Source organism: Panthera pardus, unplaced genomic scaffold (genome assembly GCF_024362965.1).
Source record: "Panthera pardus isolate Hobbes unplaced genomic scaffold, ASM2436296v1 HiC_scaffold_10, whole genome shotgun sequence".
NCBI lineage: Eukaryota > Metazoa > Chordata > Mammalia > Carnivora > Felidae > Panthera > Panthera pardus.
The window spans coordinates 95,408,974-95,426,799 of NW_026526655.1; the positions used below are offsets into that span (position 1 = coordinate 95,408,974).

General features: G+C 44.5%; 1 protein-coding gene across 6 annotated transcripts in view; it reads right to left on the reverse strand.

Annotated features, from left to right (window-relative positions):
- The window catches only part of MGAT5 (alpha-1,6-mannosylglycoprotein 6-beta-N-acetylglucosaminyltransferase), a 342,230-nt gene that overhangs the window by 195,886 nt on the left and 128,518 nt on the right, over positions 1-17,826 (reverse strand). For all 6 annotated transcript variants that reach the window (XM_053909465.1, XM_019454374.2, XM_019454368.2 and 3 more), the window contains one exon: positions 2,715-2,879. In XM_053909465.1, the coding sequence (XP_053765440.1) occupies positions 2,715-2,879 (165 nt within the window). The remainder of the gene's footprint in view (positions 1-2,714; positions 2,880-17,826) is intronic.

A 17,826-nucleotide genomic window follows, 5' to 3' on the forward strand; every position in this document is an offset into this window, starting at 1 on the left:
GAGAGGGCAAAAGCAGCAATAAATGTTTTTTTTTATCCTGAACAAGGGTTATAAAGTTAAGTTTTTGTCCTTCTTTTTGGCACCACAATCTACAGATATGGCAAATAGTTTAGAAATATGTTGTTTGACTGACAAAATATAAAGGCCCCACCACCCTCTGGGAGAAATAAAGTGCGATGCCTCCATTCTTTCTTTCACTTCTATATCCATTGCGGCCATCACAGTGGCTAAGGGAGGAATGCACATGCACACATAGGGACAAGCTTGCTTTCGCAAAGGTTGGTCAAAGAAACAGACAATTAGACACAGAGAACTTTTTTTTTTATCAGACAGGTTGTTAAATATCCCAGAAAACTGTCAGCTCTCCAGGAACCTCTAAGAAAATAGTGACCTATTTTTCTAAACTCACCCATTTGTGATGATTTACAAGATGATTTATAAGAAAGATGGAGCACACACTCTATATGGTGCTAGGTCTTAAGCTGAGCTCAGGGGGCTCCAGGTCCCTATCAAAGGTCCCCCCTTGCCCAAACACTTAAACTCCACGAAACCAGTGAAACCACTAGCTTCTTGTAGATGTTGAGAAGACAGAGTACAATCATGTGCCTCCAAGAGTTCCAAACAGTAACTGGTTATTTACTGGGAGGTTGCTAGATGTTAGTTTCCTCCCCTTCCTTCCAATTATTTTCTGGGTCATGATGCATTTCTAGTCTGTAACTCTTCCATGAGGCCCCTATGCCTCAATCCTACCCACCTTCAAAATTTACCTTCCTGTGTGAGAAGACTTCACAGCTACCTCCACTTACAGGATCACCATTTGTGTGATTTTATGCATATATATTATTTTCCTAAGTGTCCATTAAAAATCTCAAAAGTGTATCACACACAAAATATACCAAGGAGTGACAGTGAGGTTAATTATTAGACACAACTCTAAATTTTCTCCCTCCTCCCCTCTAAAAGAACACATGAAATACTTTGGTTCTTTAATTATTCGTAAACACAGAACTAGTGGCACATCAAAAGGAGACCCACTCAGAGCCAACGACTTAGAGAATGTGTTCAAGAGGTTTGTGTTACTTGAGTAAGCTAGCTCCATACGTGGGGCTGGAACCCCATGTGAAAGAAGGAGCCACCAACTCCCTCCCTCCCCTATTTCATTCCTGGACATCTACCCACAATTCTGTACCCTGGGGCTTGGAGCCCAGGCAGCGAAGTCTCCCTGTAAGCCTGGCACACAAACAGGACAGTCAGCGGCAGCAAGATCCCTTACCAGGGCCGAGAATGACAACAGGTATGTTTACGTGGGCCTCATAGAACAGAGGCAGTGGGAGGCAGCAAAGCTAAAGGCAGAACACCCCACTCCACGTCTGGAAACAGGATAATGCAGAATGCCATGAACCCAGAAAGGACCTCTTCAATAGCATTTCCTACTGGGGACAGGAATGGGGGAGTAGAGACCGGAGAGGCATGGCTTCCATTTATTAATAAGCAGCTCAACACAGTGGGAGGTTTTCTTGTCTAATTACAGAAGCTGTTGGAAACTGCAGGGAAGATAGGATTTATGGCCCAGATGACACTGTCTCTGTGTTGTAATTAAAAGTTATTTTTAATACCTTTGTTTGGTTGGATACTTTGGATTATTAGAAATATATTTTGTAATTTAACACTTGCTAAAGGGCAGAACAGAACAGAAAGGTAATACAACAAGCTTGCATAATGTGAAACAATTAAATGTTTTGACACTGGGAGGTAGGAAAGGAAAAGAATTGCTCCCACTTAAGTCCATGCACTTCTACAAGTCAGGGGTAGAGGTAAACCAGAAAGTACTAAGTTAGATTTTCAAAGTACCAAAAAATAACCCAGCTACTTATTTTATCCACTAACTAGAATTTGGATACCACCACCACGAGTGTAGACAACTCACAACTGTTCACCCAAAGCACCTCATCCTAACCTTGAGCTCTTCGCTCTGTCCTGGGTTTCTAAGAAATGACAGTGGTCACCCTAAGAAGACCAAGTCCTGGCTCAACCACAAAGACCCAGAGGCCAACCCCAGGCAGTGCAATGGGGAATCTGATGTAAGCGATGGACAGTACGTGCTGTGTGTGACTTGGGCATTGTTTTTAATCCATTTTTCTTCTCTCATCCAATTTTAAGAAGGGACTAGACAAAATGCATCCCAGTGGAAACTGCAGGGTTTTGTCCATGAGTGGCTACAGAATCAGGCCAAGATCAGGCAAGGGCCATTTATTTCCTAAGTGCCATTTCTAGAATTTACATTTCCCCATATACACATAGGAGGCATTTTCTACAACGGTGGCTCTTCTTTAACAACAGGAAGGAGACAGTCTATTATATGGAACAGACTTTTGAAACTGATAAAAATGGGAAGGAGAAAGAACCTCTAACCGGCATGAGCTTCCCAGATAACCTGTTTCATTTCATCTTTATCCATGCTACAAATCTCCTCATTAAATGTGAATTCCAGGAGCTCATTTCATGAAATGTGTCACAGAAACCACCAGATATTACACATCATGATGAGACTTAAAACGTGTTTTAACATGTTCATCAAAAATAAATTTAAAATGGGCTTTTCCAGGGCCATACCACGTTTATGGGATTTATACCAGTAAGAACCACTGTACTGCTTTAGTCTTTTCCCAGTTGTAAGCAGGGTCTGACACCATGTCAGGGACAATTGCTCTTACCTGCCACATTAATTTTCTCAAGTGCTACCAAGCTGGGAACAGCCGTGGTAGAGTTGGTCGAGTTTGTTCCCGTGCCATTGATTACAAGATTGTCCACCTTTGACTCTAACTTGCCAATGCGCTGCAAGATATTATCCAAAAGCACAGCAAGTGTTTTCTTCAGATCTGTGAAAGAAAATGCAAAGAGTTGAAAAATTCTTTGGCCCTTGTATGTTTGTCTGGCTCATGCGCTCGCTCACTCTTTCTCTTCTCCCCCCCACCACCTCTCTGTCTCTGACATGAAGAACAAAGGGTGGCACAATCAAAAAGTACTGCTTAAACATCTGCCCTAACAAACCATATCTGTTTTTTTTTTAAATTTTTTTAATGTTTATTTTACTTTTGAGAGAGTCACAGCACAAGCAGGGGAGAGGGGCAGAGAGAGAGGGAGACACAGAATCCAAAGCAGGCTCCAGGCTCCGAGCTGTCAGCACAGAGCCCAACACAGAGCTGGAACTCACGAACCGTGAGACCATGACTTGAGCTGAAGTCAAATGCTTAAGTCAAATGCCTATCTGACTGAGCCACCCAGATGCCCCTTTAACAAACCATACCTTAAAGATGACAGTGGCCCAGAGAGCACAAATCAGTCTGTTCTGCAGTCCATGTAAGGCAGTAAGTGACATAAAATTAATTCCAGCTACTAAGTTGATAGAGAAAACTCTGGGTTACTTAGCATCCTATCAATTTCATTGTTATTTTTAGTGCTATATACTCTAGTATGTCCTAATTTTTTTTTTTTTTTTTTTTTTTGCAAAGTCTTTATTTCAGTTGGTTACTTACAGAAATAATAGAAACTACAGTTCTAGATTCTAGGCATGCTGGGTAACTCAAAGGTATCTGTAGTGAAGTTTAGAAAGATACTTAAATTAAGACCAGATTCATTCATGCAAGAAATTTTTATGAAACAAGTGCTACGTGCCAGGCACTGTTCCAGATGCTGGGGCTATTTTCTCGCGATGCTTACATTTAAGAGCTGATTCCCTTTTGGGGAGTCTGGATGGCTTTGTTGGTTAAGTGTCCAATTCTGGATTTCAACTCAGGTCATTCATTCACTACCTCATGGTTCATGAGTTCGAGACCCATATCAGGCTCTGTGCTGACAGCACGGAGACTGATTGGGATTCTCTCTTTCCCTCTCTCTGCGCCTCCCCTGCTCATGCTCTCACTCTCTCAAAATAAACATAAGTAAAAAATAGAGTTGGATTCCTTTCCTACACATCTGACTGGGTTAAATGCTGCACTTCTCTCTGGACAAACTACAGACACTTTATCCTCATGTATACGTAAATGTTTACTAAGTTTGTACACAAGGTATTCCACATGTACAAGATTAATTTAGCTTCTCTTCTCTGGAAACTCATAATTAAAGAAAGATATTGACTTGTACATGTGAGGAAGTCAGAAGGACAACAGGCCAGCCACCCATGTGAATAGAATCGGGCCTCATTAACGAATTGGGAGCCGTCCAGGGGAGAAGTGCATGATGTGGGTAGTAGGATGTGCAAAGTCCTAAACAGGGACAAACGCAAGGTTGCCACTTCCCCTCCTACTAGGAACAGGGTGAACTTGAGCCGAGCAGGTAATCTCACCTGGCCAGGAAAGAAGTATACACCAGATCAATTCACCAACCCCAGAACACAGCCAAATGACGTTGAACCCCAGCCGCGAGGCACTCGGGCAGTCCCATTTTGCCAAGGGGACAGGAAAGTCATCAGAATGGAAGCAAAGGTATATCATTAGCATGGAAGTTTGTGTTTCTTAGTGGTTTACAGATGGGAGGCATGGCTGGAGCGGATTAAAAATTACCAGCAGAAACCAAGCCTACACCTTCATCCTGGAAGCTAGGTGTTCTGTGCTGGGCAGAAGCATGGTCTCCCCACCACCCTCCCCAAACCGAACATTAGACTTGTTCACCCTGTTAACTTCTGGAGTGATTCGTCGGTTCATTCTAACAAACACCAGAGCGGGCCTATTTTTTTGCTCTTCAGCATGTATACTTCCTACAGGTAAGAAGAAGCTGGTCACAACATTAGAGCAACAGAGCTAAAAATATCATTATAATCGAGAAGGGCAGAAGGGAACTAATGTTTCCCAAATGCCCATTGCAAGCCACACGCAAATCTAAGAAACCCCCTTCTCCGTGAGGTAGGTGAGGTAAAATGACTTCATTTTACAGATAAAAACATGAAATAACATGCTCACAGCTATAGAAATAATAAACCAGAATGGGGACTTGAGTCAGGCTGGCCTAATTCCCGGCTGCCTCACTGGCCCAGCCAAAAGTCAAGCGCAAGGGCAGAAGAAGAAACCAAGTGTGAAATTCAGTGTCTTTCACCCATACCATTGTGATTAAGGGCCCAGACTCTGGAGCCAAGGTTTCTGAGTTTATGTCCTCATTCTCTACTCCTATTTCCTTACCTGTAAAAGAGTGGTAAGAACCCTTGCCTCTTTGGGGTTGTTACATGGGTATAATGAGTTAATATGTATAAAATGTCCTTAATAATCACTACGTAACAGCCTGCGATACACATAGACAAAAAAATGAAACCTTCCTCTGGGAAATGCTCTCATCTTTCCTCAAGAAATCTCTTCCTGAGTGATGCAGAGAGCTTTGCCACTTTATCCAAAGGGTCATGAGCTCGCTCTCCAAGAGCTGCAGTCCCACGGTCTGCATGACTCACAGTCTGCCCCTGGCACACCCTTAGCTGGCAGAAACAGCAGGGGTCAGCCACCAGCTCTGCTCTTACAGTGAACCTAAAGCATCAACTGCTTTTCCAGAATTCTGAAGATTGCCAGGGGCCAGCAAGGCAGATGGGGGCAATGGTACCAGGAGGAAGCAGCCACAGTGTTAAGAAACCACCCCTCAGATAAAGGACAGCAATGGCCTCCACCTCCAGCCTCTTTGCCTGCAGGCTCTCGCACCAGCCAGAGTCCACACAGGTAAAAATGGTATTTAACTACTACCAGCAATTGAGATTAGCTAGACACAGAAGCCCTGAACCTCTAGAACAGGTTAAATCAGGGTTTCTCAGCTTTGACACTATTGACACTTTGGGCCGGGTAATTAGTTGTTGTGGAGGGCTGGCCAGTGCACCGAAGGGTGTCTGGCTTCTAGCCAGTGAATGACAGTAGCAATCCTTTCATGTTACAACAGAAAATGTCTCTGGACATTGCCAATGTCCCAGGGGGAGGGGGGGAAACAACTGCTCCCATTTGAGAACCACAGAATTAAGCATATTCTCCCAACCCTCATCTTCCTCACTGCCCCTTTGTAGAGAGGAAATGGAAGTATGAGAACAGTCACTGAACTTGCATTATGTGTGACCTCAATTCACTGATGCCCCTGAGGCGTTGCAGACATTGCTACAAATACAATGGGAAAAACAATGAAAGAATCGGCCCTCCTCCCTACAGGGGCTTCCCAAAGCCTAGCCCATGGTGATGGTCTCTCAAGGGCTGGTAACCTTTTGCAACTTTTTGCCTTTTGTTAAAAGGCAACAAGGACTACTGGACAGAGCCCCCTAACCCAAAGTTACTGGTGACAGTCACTGGTGGAGCACCCTCTTAGGTAGATTACACAACTGTCACATCAACATTAAGATTATACAAACAAATGGAAAGATATATTCCATGCTCATGGATTGGAAGAATATTGTTAAAAGGTCTACACTACCCAAAGAAATGTACAGATTTAATGCAGTCACTATCAAAACACTGACAATATTTTTCACAGAACTAGAACAAATAATCCTAATATTTGTACAGAACTGCAGAAGACCCTGAATAGCCAAAGCAATCTTGAAAAAGGAGAGCAAAACTGGAGGTATCACAATTTCAGATTTCAGGATATACTACAAAGCTGTAGTACTAAAAACAGTATGGTACTGGCACAGAAACAGGCACACGTATTGATGGAACAGAATGCAGAGCCCAGAAATCAACCCATGACCGTATGGTCAATTAATCTATGACAAAGGAGGCAAGAATACTCAATGGGAAAAAGACAGGCTCTTCAACAAATTGTGTTGGGAAAACTGGACAGATACACATAAAAGGATGAAAGTGGATCCCCTTCTAACACCGTACACAAAAATAAACTCAAAACGATTAAAGACCTAAATGTGAGACCTGAAATCATAAAAATCCTGGAAGAGAAAGAGAGCACAGATATTAATTTCTCTGACATTGGCCATAGTATTATTTTTCTAGATATGTCTCCTGAGGCAAGGCAAAGAAAAGCAAAAATGAATTACTGGAACTACATCAAAATAAAATGCTTTCACACAGCAAAGGAAACAAACCATCCACAAAACAAAAAGACAACCTACTGAATGGGAGAAGATATTTGCAAATGATATATCCAATAAGAGGTTAATCTCCAAAACATATAAAGAACTTACACAACTCAACACAAAAAAGCAAATAAGCCAAATAAAAAATGGGCAGAAGACACGAATGGACATTTCTCTGAAGAAGACATGCATGTGGCCAACAAACACATGAGAAGATGCTCAACATAGCTCATCATCAGGGAAATGTACATCAAAACCACAATGAGGTATCATCACCTCACACCTGTCAAAATGGCTAAAATGAAAAACACAACAAACAGTAAGTGTTGGCAAGGATGTGGAGAAAAAGTAATATTCGTGCACTACTGCTAAGAATGCAAACTGCTTCACCCCTCTAGAAAACAGTATGGAGGTTCCTCAAAAACTTAAAAATAGAACTACCCTATGATCCAGTAATCACACTACTAGTTTTTACCCAAAGAATACGAAAACACTAATTCAAAAAATATATGCACCCCTATGTTTATTGCAGCATTATTTACAGTAACCAAATTATGAAGCAATCTAAGTGCCCATCAATAGACAAATGGGTAAGGATGTGGTACACACATACACACAAACACACACATACAGGAATATTACACAGCCATAACAAAGGATGAGATCATGCCATTTGAGACAGCATGGATGGACCTAGAGGGTATTATGCTAAATGAAATAAGTTAGACTAAGAAAGACAAATACCATATAGTTCCACTCATAAGTGGAATCTGAAAAAAGAAAAACAAAATTGCAGAATCAGACCTATAAACACAAAGAACAGATACCTGCCACAGAGGAGAGGGTGAGGTATGGGCAAAATGGGTGAAGGGAAGTGGGAGGCACAGGCTTCCACATATGGAACGTGTAAGTCACAGGAATAAGAGGCACAGCATAAGGAATAGAGTCAATGATATTGTAACAGCAACGTGATGGGACAGATGGTAGGTACACTAGCGGTGCACATAGCATAACGAATAAGCTCATTAAACCACTAAGTCATAGACCTGAAACTAACGTAACATCATGCATCAACTATACTTAAAAAAAATAATAAAAAGTCAAAATAAAAAGAAGATAGTCTTTCTTGATTCCTAAAATACAGTCCCCAATAAGGGTGACCTACCATCTCTTGTTGACGCCACCTACCAGAGAGTGACCATTTTGACTGTGTGACATGGTACAACTAAAGGAAGTCACGATGATGAGAAGGATGCCGACGGTCACTATCACAACTACGACCCTGTACCACCACCACCACCACTGCCACTGCCCTGCCATCGATTGAGCTCTTTCTGTATGTCAGCTACTGTCCTCAGCACTTCTCCCGGATTAACACATGCAGTCCTGCCATGAGAGTATGAGGAATGTATCACTGTTACCATCTCCACTTCATAGATGATAAAACAGAGCAGAAAAGTTAAGTAATTTGTTCCAGGTGACTGCAGCTTGCGGGTTCAGTCTCAAACAGTCTGGTTCCAGACCCAACAGCTCTTCCCTACCATGCCACACTGCCTCTGAAGAACCACTATGGACCTGCCAGCAAGCAAGCATCTCTGACCTGCTGCTTCTGAACACACTTCTCGGGACTAACCTCTGGGCTTCTGCCATGTGTTTTTGTTAAATCATATGCCAACCATCCTCAAGATTCACTGATGCCACTCTTCCGTGAGCAACTCCCCAACACCAAAAATAATCAAGAGTCTCCATTTCCAAACCTGCAGCCTTGAAATGAAAATGGAATATAAAGCAATCAGAAAAGTTGGACTCTCTAGGCACTTTACCTGGACAGGGATGTCTTCTTTCTCAATATGAAAGAAGGTCATTTTCAACAAGCAGCTATTTGAGTCACTATTTTAAGATAGCTGGACACAAGATAAAAAACAGTGTCAATAAAACACACAGGGCTTCAAGCCCATCTTTGTATCCTTACCAACTGGCACATGATAGTCCTCAGTTATGTGTGTGTTACATAAGTAAATGAACAAATGAATGAATGAACCAACAAGTAAGTGGACTATGGTCTTCCCACCAATAAAGCTAAAGAAATTATACCTCTGTAGGTGATGAAATTATTTCTCACCTTTGCATTTTACAGTTAAACCTGCAAAAAATACAAGTCTTATTGCAATTTTAAATTAATACTAGAACATTTTGTGTTTTAGTCTTAATGATAATCCATTTATCCAATAAGACTGTTCACCCAAGAATAATTTCTACAGAGCTTAGCAAAGAAATTAGGGCAAATATATTCCTCCAAATTCTAGTGTAACATTTTTATATTTATCATTGTGTTTTACAGTTATTATAGCAGTAAAATGTGTCCTCAGCAGGATTACAATTTTCAATTACTAAAAGGCTTTTAAAATTTTGTTTGTGCTTCAAAGCCTTAGCCATAAAAATTTAATCCCAACATCACTACCGCAATTCTGTATTCCTAAAACTTACTGTACATGATAAAGATGAGATCAAAGCAATTGGAAACATATAAAATGTCCTTCTGGGGAAAGTAAGCTTTGCTTTCTATCATGCCAGAAGTGCTTTTATCAAGGGCAAGATCGACAAAAATCTCAGAACAGGTGCCCTGACAGCTTCTTTAAGTTTTCACATTCAGAAAGCCATGACTTTAGGGGGTGAGTAGGAGCTGGAAGATGCTACCACATTCCTGAACAGGACAGCCAAGGAGATTGCACTGTCAGCTAGACTTGCTGCCTGAGCTGGAGCCCAAGGAGATGGGATTTCAGTAGAAAGGGAGTCCTACTGGTAGGAAGAAGGTCTATCAGTATATAGGTCTATTGGCTAAAGCTGTTGAGACAGGACAGCAAACCCCGACTGCCCAGATCACCCAGGCAATCAGTAATTGAGGAATGATCAAGAAAGGCAGCACTTGGGGCCGATGCTATCCTACTCCGTTCCCTTGGCTCATGCTTCCAAAGCAGTGGTTCTCCAGCCTGCTGTCCTCCAGGCTCTGTCCTCAAGGCACTCCATCAGAATCTATAGAACCCCACGAATCAAGGACTCTGGGCACAGCCACGATTGGCTATGTTTAAGGTGTGGCCACCATGATTCGCTGACACAGAACCAACTGTGCAATGAACAAGGATTTACATATGAACTTCAAAAAATAATTTGCATCTGTGCTTGCTCCTAATCCAAGTCCCTCTTCACCAAGGCTGCCCTGAGAGGCAGAGTGCCAACAAGAAACGGCTTCACTTGCTGCTTGGGAGAAACTAGCAAAGACAGGGCGCTAATGAGAAAGGAAGGTGCTAATGAAAAAAGAATTAGCCCCAACCTCTCATTTCCACTCACTGCCAGGAATGTCAACTTTCATCAGTTATGTATTTTTAATTTTAAAATGACCTTTCCACAGAAAGATAATACAGTTTTAGTAATACGCAAAATACAGTCCATTCATCACATACAAGGACCCTGTAGTGTTGTTTATTATAGACACATCGGGACACTACCCAAATGCCCAAGAAAAAAATTAAGTTATCTATGTCCATCCATTCATAAGAGAATAAATCACTGGACTGGAACTCAGGGAGGGTAGAGCAGGTGTCTTGTCATCTCTGTTTATCACCACTGGCTATTAACATCAGGAGCTCACTGATTATTTTTTGAATGGATGGATGAAAAACACATGTATGGCCATTAAAAATACCTGATGGCATAAGGAAATACAACAAAGAAGAGTTTTAAAAGCTGCACATAAAGTATTCCAATTTTTTTTTGGAAATGAGCAGATGTGCACGTATCTCTCCACATTTTAAAAAAGGACAGGAGGGAAATCAAAATTTATCTGGATTTGGAGGTGAGAAGTATTTTACATTATATTCTTCTTTATTTCTAAGAATGGTAAGGGCACCTGGATGGCTCAGTCAGCTGAGTGTCTGACTTTGGCTCAGGTGATGATCTCTCGGTTAGCAGTTGGCGAGTTTCAGACCTGCGTTGGGGCTCGCTGCTGTCGATGAACAGCCTGCTTCAGATCCTCTGTCCCTCTTTCTCTGCCCCTCCCCTGCTCATGTTCTCTCGGTTTCAAAAATAAACAAACATTTAAAAAAATGGGCTTGGATCATCCTTGCCCTTGTGTGTTTTATTGACAGCATCTTCTATCTTGTGCTGAATCGTTTGGAAATGGTGACTCAAACAGCTGCATAAGCTGAAAATGAACTTTTCTTCTTTCACATTAGGAGAGAAAACAAGCCTACCCAGGTTAAGTGCCGAAAAGAGTCCAAGGTTTTTCATTACCTCCAGTCTACGTGCCCTCAGTTTTATATGAATATTCACTGTACTCTGACAATCATGAAGGCATAAAAAAAAAAAAAAAGCTATTTGAAAATACATATAGTGCAGTGAGTTCTACCCTTACAACTCAAAGATAGTGGCCCCAAGACCTGATGTCAGGTAAGAAGACACCTCCGGAAACATTTCATTGACTGACCCTCACTGCCTTCTATTTGAATTCTTTTTTATTTTTATTTTTTAACATTTTTTCATTTTTGAGAGGCAGAGAGAGACACAGAGTGTGAGTGGGGGAGGGGCAGAGACAGAGGGAGACAGAGAATCTGAAGCAGGCTCCAGGCTCAGAGCCTGATGCAGGGCTCAAACCCATGAACGGAGAGATCATGACCTGAGCCAAAGTCTGAAGCTTAACCTACTGAGCCACCCAGGAGCCCCTCCCATTTGAATTCTTAAAGCCACCTGGTGGGTAACCCACCTGTACTTAAAGTCACAAACATGCCCTCTTCCCGTAGCTGTCACAGGCACCCACACCATGTCTCAGATGCTCAGTATTGCTGACTACTGCTCTCTCCGGGTTAGGCTGCAAGGACACACTTTAAGCTTTGAGTCCAGTGCATACCAGAAGCAAATGTTATTCCTGAGGTGCTACAGGGGGTGTCACTAGTATTTCAAGGAACTTTCTAGGCAGCGGAATCTGAGAAAAGATCTTATCTAGGCCTGTTGACAATATCAAGTGCTTTATGGAATCTACAGATATCCAGAATGGAACTCTTGGGCTGTTGTGTCAATTTTCCTGACACCTAGCCAGCTGCACATAATAGGAGTCAAGCATTTCAGCCCTTTTTACAGAAGAGAAATGAACTTGGGCTCTGGGAGGTCAAGCCCACTGCTATGGAGGGTCCCAATCTGACCTGTGGGCCCACACCTCCCTGTCAAGGAAGGGCAGCCACAGCCCACTACTCCCTCTCCCTCACCTCCTGTACCAGGAACAGGACCCACAGCAATGCCTTCTTCAGAGACAAAGTGAGCTCACCAAATCCAGCTTATCTCACAGCCCACAAGGGAAAGCCTTCTCTTTTGAACAGGGTAACGACCATCACATCTCCCACTTCCAAAATGCCCAAGTCACTCTGTGGAGCGAACACGCTTTAAAAAGGGATCCAGGGAGGAGCCAAACAGCATGTGTCTGGAGACCAGGGCAGCTGTCCTCGAGCCTGGCCAGCATGGGACCCAGCAAGGGTGCTGCCAAGGCAGGCCTGCCTGGTGATTCTAGCAGACAAGCATCGCCCAGTCTTGTGAAGGAGAGTAGTGGCAAGCCTGCCTTCCTCCCTCTTGGGGAGAGCTTACTTCTGCTCAGGTCATCCCCTGTAAATGCCGAGGACAGCTACAGGAACACATTCCTGAAGCCCTGTGTTCAAACACAGAAACAGTGTCCGGTTCACATGAAGAATTTTGGTTGGGTGGTAACAGATGTAGGTACATGCAGGCCAAGGTTAGTGATAATTCACCATGCCGAATGCATTTCACTAATCTAAGCGTTTAAATAAGCTTTGTAACATGTAATCCTTACAACAAGCCTATGAAGTAAGTGATATTATTATATCTCTATTTTTAAAAAGAGGAAGCAGGCTTTTAAAACCTCATTTACCGGGGCGCCTGGGTGGCTCAGTCAGTTAAGCATCCGACTTCAGCTCAGGTCATGATCTGGCAGTTTGTAGGTTGGAGCCCCGCATCAGGCTCTGTGCTGACAGCTCAGAGCCTGGACCCTGCTTCAGATTCTATGTCTCCCTCTCTCTCTCTGCCCCACCCCTGATCACACTCTGTCTCCTTCTTCTCTCAAAAATAAACAAGCATTAAAAATTAAAAAACAAACAAACAAAGCACTACATCAGTGTCCTGCCCAAGATCACACACCTGGCAAGGAATCCTTCTATAGCCACCTATAAACGCTCTCTAACTACCTTCCAGAATAAACACTTGCCCCCAGGTCAGAATCATGCATAACAGCTACTTGGAGCCACCTGGACAGACAGTCCACAGGCAATCTCTTTCTGTTTCCCAGTCTTACTAAAAACACTACTTTCAAATTAGCCCCAGCTGTAACTGTTCCACACAGGTAGAGTGAGGACAAGGGGGCTGCTGCTAATCACTTTTGGCTACTAGAAAGTGCCAGGTATGCACTAAGCCCTGGGCTACAGCAGGAACAAGAGAGACAAAAACCCCTGCCCTCTGGGGGCTTGCATGCTATGTGGGGGAGAGAGACGATGAACAAATCCAATGAATATGTGCCGATAGGAGATTTAGGCGTTAAGAAGACTGAGAATGAAAGAGAGAAAGAACAGAAGGAGAGGAGGAGCTATGGGGGGAGGGAAGGCACACATATGGAAGAGCAAAGGCAGATTCTCAGGGACCAGCATCGCTCAGCCACCACCACGCAGCCGGTCCCAGAAGACAGCTGTGGCTTCTAGGCAGATGGGGAAGGGTCAACAGTTCTTGAGGGTGGCCACACTGGCACGCCATTGTGACAGGCCGCCAGGCAAGGGGAGCAACCTCATTTCAGGGCCCAGGACACCCTGAGTCCAAGAGGCACACCCCACCATGCACATTCTCTCCTCAAGCTGGGACTTGAAGCAACAGTGAAGCAGGAAACAACAGGCCTCATCAACCAGGGGAGCAGAAGAGGCTCCAGTCCCTTCCGGAGACACACGCTCTGACTGTCACCCCTGAGGCGCTCCTCAGACGTGGGGCCTCGCTGGCCGTGCTTGGAAACCGGGCCTGGCTCTGCAGAGGCGGGGAGCCTGGAGGGGAGAGCCACGTGGGGGGACAGCCACCACACACCCCTGGAGAAGCCCCAAGCCCAGAGAGCCCTGGTTTAGGTCCTAAGCTTTTTAAAGCAGAAAAGGCCTTTCTTTAATCACACCAGCCACATCCCTGTAATCACGTCCTCCTCAGACACACCAAACAGCCCAGCTCTTTTTTTTTTTTTTTCTGCCTACCAGTGTCCCTCCAAATCAGTGTGTTTCCCTCAAGGGTGAGCATCGTTGCTTCGACAGTGGTGGTGTTCCCCATCACCCCAGCCCTCCAACACAACAGGCCCTTGATCCTATTTATAGGAACAGAGGCAAAAAGGAAAAAGCAAATAAGTAAAATTTTAAAACACCATTCACAGGCTTTTTAAAATTTTTCTTTTTAATGTTTATTTATATCTGACAGAGAGAGACAGCGCATGTCGGGGAGGGGCAGAGAGCGAGGGAGACACAGAATCTGAAGCAGGCCTCAGGCTCCGAGCTGTCAGCACAGAGCCCACGAACCGTGAGATCATGACCTGAGCCGAAGTCAGATGCTTAACTGACCGAGCCACCCAGGTGTCCCCACAGGCTTTTTTATCTCCAGTGAAATCCAACCTAAGTTTTCTTCATCTTCTTTTTCATAGCAGAGGTGGAATGAAACACATGTAAAGACTCTTCTAACTCTCCAAACGTTACCCCGGTCTGCAATACAGGGCAGGGGCTACCTTTTATGAGCTACTTCAGGCAGCCACACTGGCATCACCGTGGGGGTCTCCCGTTAGACTATGAGCAGAACCCCAAGTGATGTTAACATCTCAGAAATGGGAATCCCCAGGTCAATGAGGGCCACCTAAAGCCCAAAGGAGTTACTGCTCCACTGCACCTTGATCTGCAACCAAAAACCCTACCATGTTTCTCCAGGGCTTGCGGTATGCAAGCCCCACCTCGTTAAGGTAACAGGAAGCACTTCCTTTCTACTTACCTCCCTTCCCATGGTGGAGGTAACAGTGGATAACAGTGTAGGGTCAAAGCCCCCAAGAAGGGGCAGACCAGGCTCACTCACAAGAACATCCATCCCCCTTCACCTCCCTCCCTCTCCCATCACACTGAGGTCCACAGCCCACAGGGCCCACCTTCCACATGGTTCCTGGCTTACTTCGTTCAGCTACAGCAAGTCCGTTGGGTCCCTAGAGGGTGCATGCAGGCCTTAGGCACACACCCTGCCGTCTGCCTCACTTGTTCTGCCTCAACTGAGCTCTGCCCCACCTCTGCACCCTACCCGGCAACCTCTGGTGTCAGTAGGGCTAACAGACACCTCCCAAGAGAGGCCTTCTTTGACCTTCTCATTCCAAGTAGCTCCTCAAGTGCTTTTTTTTAAAAATCACATATCCCAGGGCGCCTGGGTGACTCAGTCGGTTAAGCATCCAACTCTTGATTTCGGCTCAGGTCATGATCTCACGGTTCGTGGGACTGAGCCCCATGCTGGGCTCTGTGCTGAAAGCTCAGAGCCTGCTTGGGATTCTCTCTCCCTCTCCATCTCTGCCCCTCCCCTGCTCATTCTCTACCTCACTCTCTCAAAAATAAACAAACATTAAAAAAATAATAGAATCACATATCCCTGTGTCATTTTTCTTCCTGGAATTTATTACTATCTGATGGTTATGTCAGTTAGTGTTTCTCCCTTCCATAATGAGCACAGCCTCCATGAGAGCAAGGACCTTGTTCATCTTTTCCTAGCTGTATGCACAAAACTTATACAGCACTGCTATATATCTGTGAAGGGCACAGTCATTCCCCAAAGCGCTAGGCTTGAAGGCTAACAGCCAATCGAGGGGACAGCAGAGGCTCAAGAAGTCAGGGGGGACCAGGAGACAGGAGCTAAGGCAGAGCAGGAGATCAAGCAGGGAAGCCAGCAGCAGGGAAACAGAATACTGGGCATAGGGGAAGGGGGTGGCAGAAAAGCTGGTGACCAGTCCAGAGCCATGTCCCGGCATCCAGAGCAGCAAACAGGCGAGAAAGGTCAGCGTGAATAAGATATGGATGGGCCACAAAGGGAGGCAGTCTCTCACTGCCCCAGGTTCTATTCCTGTTAACTTAGAGAACATAGGTGGATCGGGCCTGTGTCATAGCTAAGAGGTGATCACTGAGCATCAGAATTTGGGTCAGGCCACCAGAGACAGAGATCAATTCACCTCAGAAATAAGAAGGGCATTGACTAGGGTGGGTAACAGAATTCATGACACAATCCCCGCGACAGGCATGGCCCTGCCACACGGGCCTGGGAGAGGCAGTTCAGGCTGCACAGAAGGCCCTGGCTGTGCACATTCCCCCAAGAATGGACTGACAGACGAGCACACGAGAAACGCCCTCCATCCCGCACAGACGAATGTTCCAACTGTTCTACACGGGCTACCCGGGACGTGTTCCAGGCACTACTTCTGAATTACCAAACCCCAAAAGAAGTTGAGAAGTCTCTTTTCAAGTCAGAACAAGGATGGGGGATGAGATGTTTGAAAGTCCTGCTATCGTTTGAGGACTAATCAAACTAACACCCCCTGACATGCAGCACCTTGTTCACACAGTACAATCACACGGTGAGATAGGAACGGATACTCACTCTCAAAGTAGTCTGGGTCCCTAGGGCCCTGGCCATGCAGCCAGGATGTGGCAAAGCCAAACTGGCTGGCTCCCCCTAACCACTAACCTCATACCTGCCACTCAGAAGCATTTTCAGAGGACAGAGAAATAAGACATGTTGACGTACATCTTATAAGGATGTCTTCAGTGAATTCAAACGCAGAGATGAAAGAGTCTTAGCATACCAAACAAAATCCCTTAGATAGACTCCCCTGGGGATAGATCAGGGCTTAACAAACATTTGGGAGGGGGAGCACCTGGGTGGCTCAGTCAGTTGGACTGACTCTTGGCTTTGGCTTGGGTTGTCGTCTCATGGTTCTTGGGTTTGAGCCTTGAGTTGGGCTCTGTGTTTGTGGTGAGGAGCCTGCTTAGGATTTTCCCACTCCTCTCTCTCTGCTCCTCCCCTACTCCCTCTCTCACAAAATAAATAAACTTTAAAAAAAAAAAGAAAGAAAAAACATTTTTGGTAAAGGAGCAGACAGTAAACCTTTTAGGCTTTACAGTCCCTGTGGCAACTACTCAACTCTGCCATTGTAATGCAAAGATCCCTAGACGACAAACCAAGAGACAAGGAGGATTCCAAAGGCTTTACAAATAAGAACAGGATGCTATGACCCGCGGTGCCCATAGCTTAGATCCCAGAAGTCCTGGGAAACTGTGGAGTCAAGGAGGGGCACTCCAATGAGTGTTTCAGACTGAATTATGGGGACTACTGAAAGATGGAGTCAGCAGGTTTTAGGTGTCCCGTAAAATAAATCCTGTTTTACCCTGTTTCTCTGTTACTACAGTTGTTATCAATAATTGGGAGTGGTTCTGTTTCAATAAAAGTTGATTTACTCAAACTGACAGAAGTCCGAATTTGACCCACAGGGAATAGTTTGCTGAACTCTTCAGCTCTAGGACCTCAAGCCAGGGTTTCTAAAAAATCAGTAATAATCTAAAGTTAGCTATTACGATTCCTCAAATACCTTCCAGGGCTACTGAAGACACGTTTGTAGCATACTGAGAGCCTCTGATGATGCCAATATGGGGATGGGAGGAAGAGGGTGGTTTTCTTTTCTGGTCTAT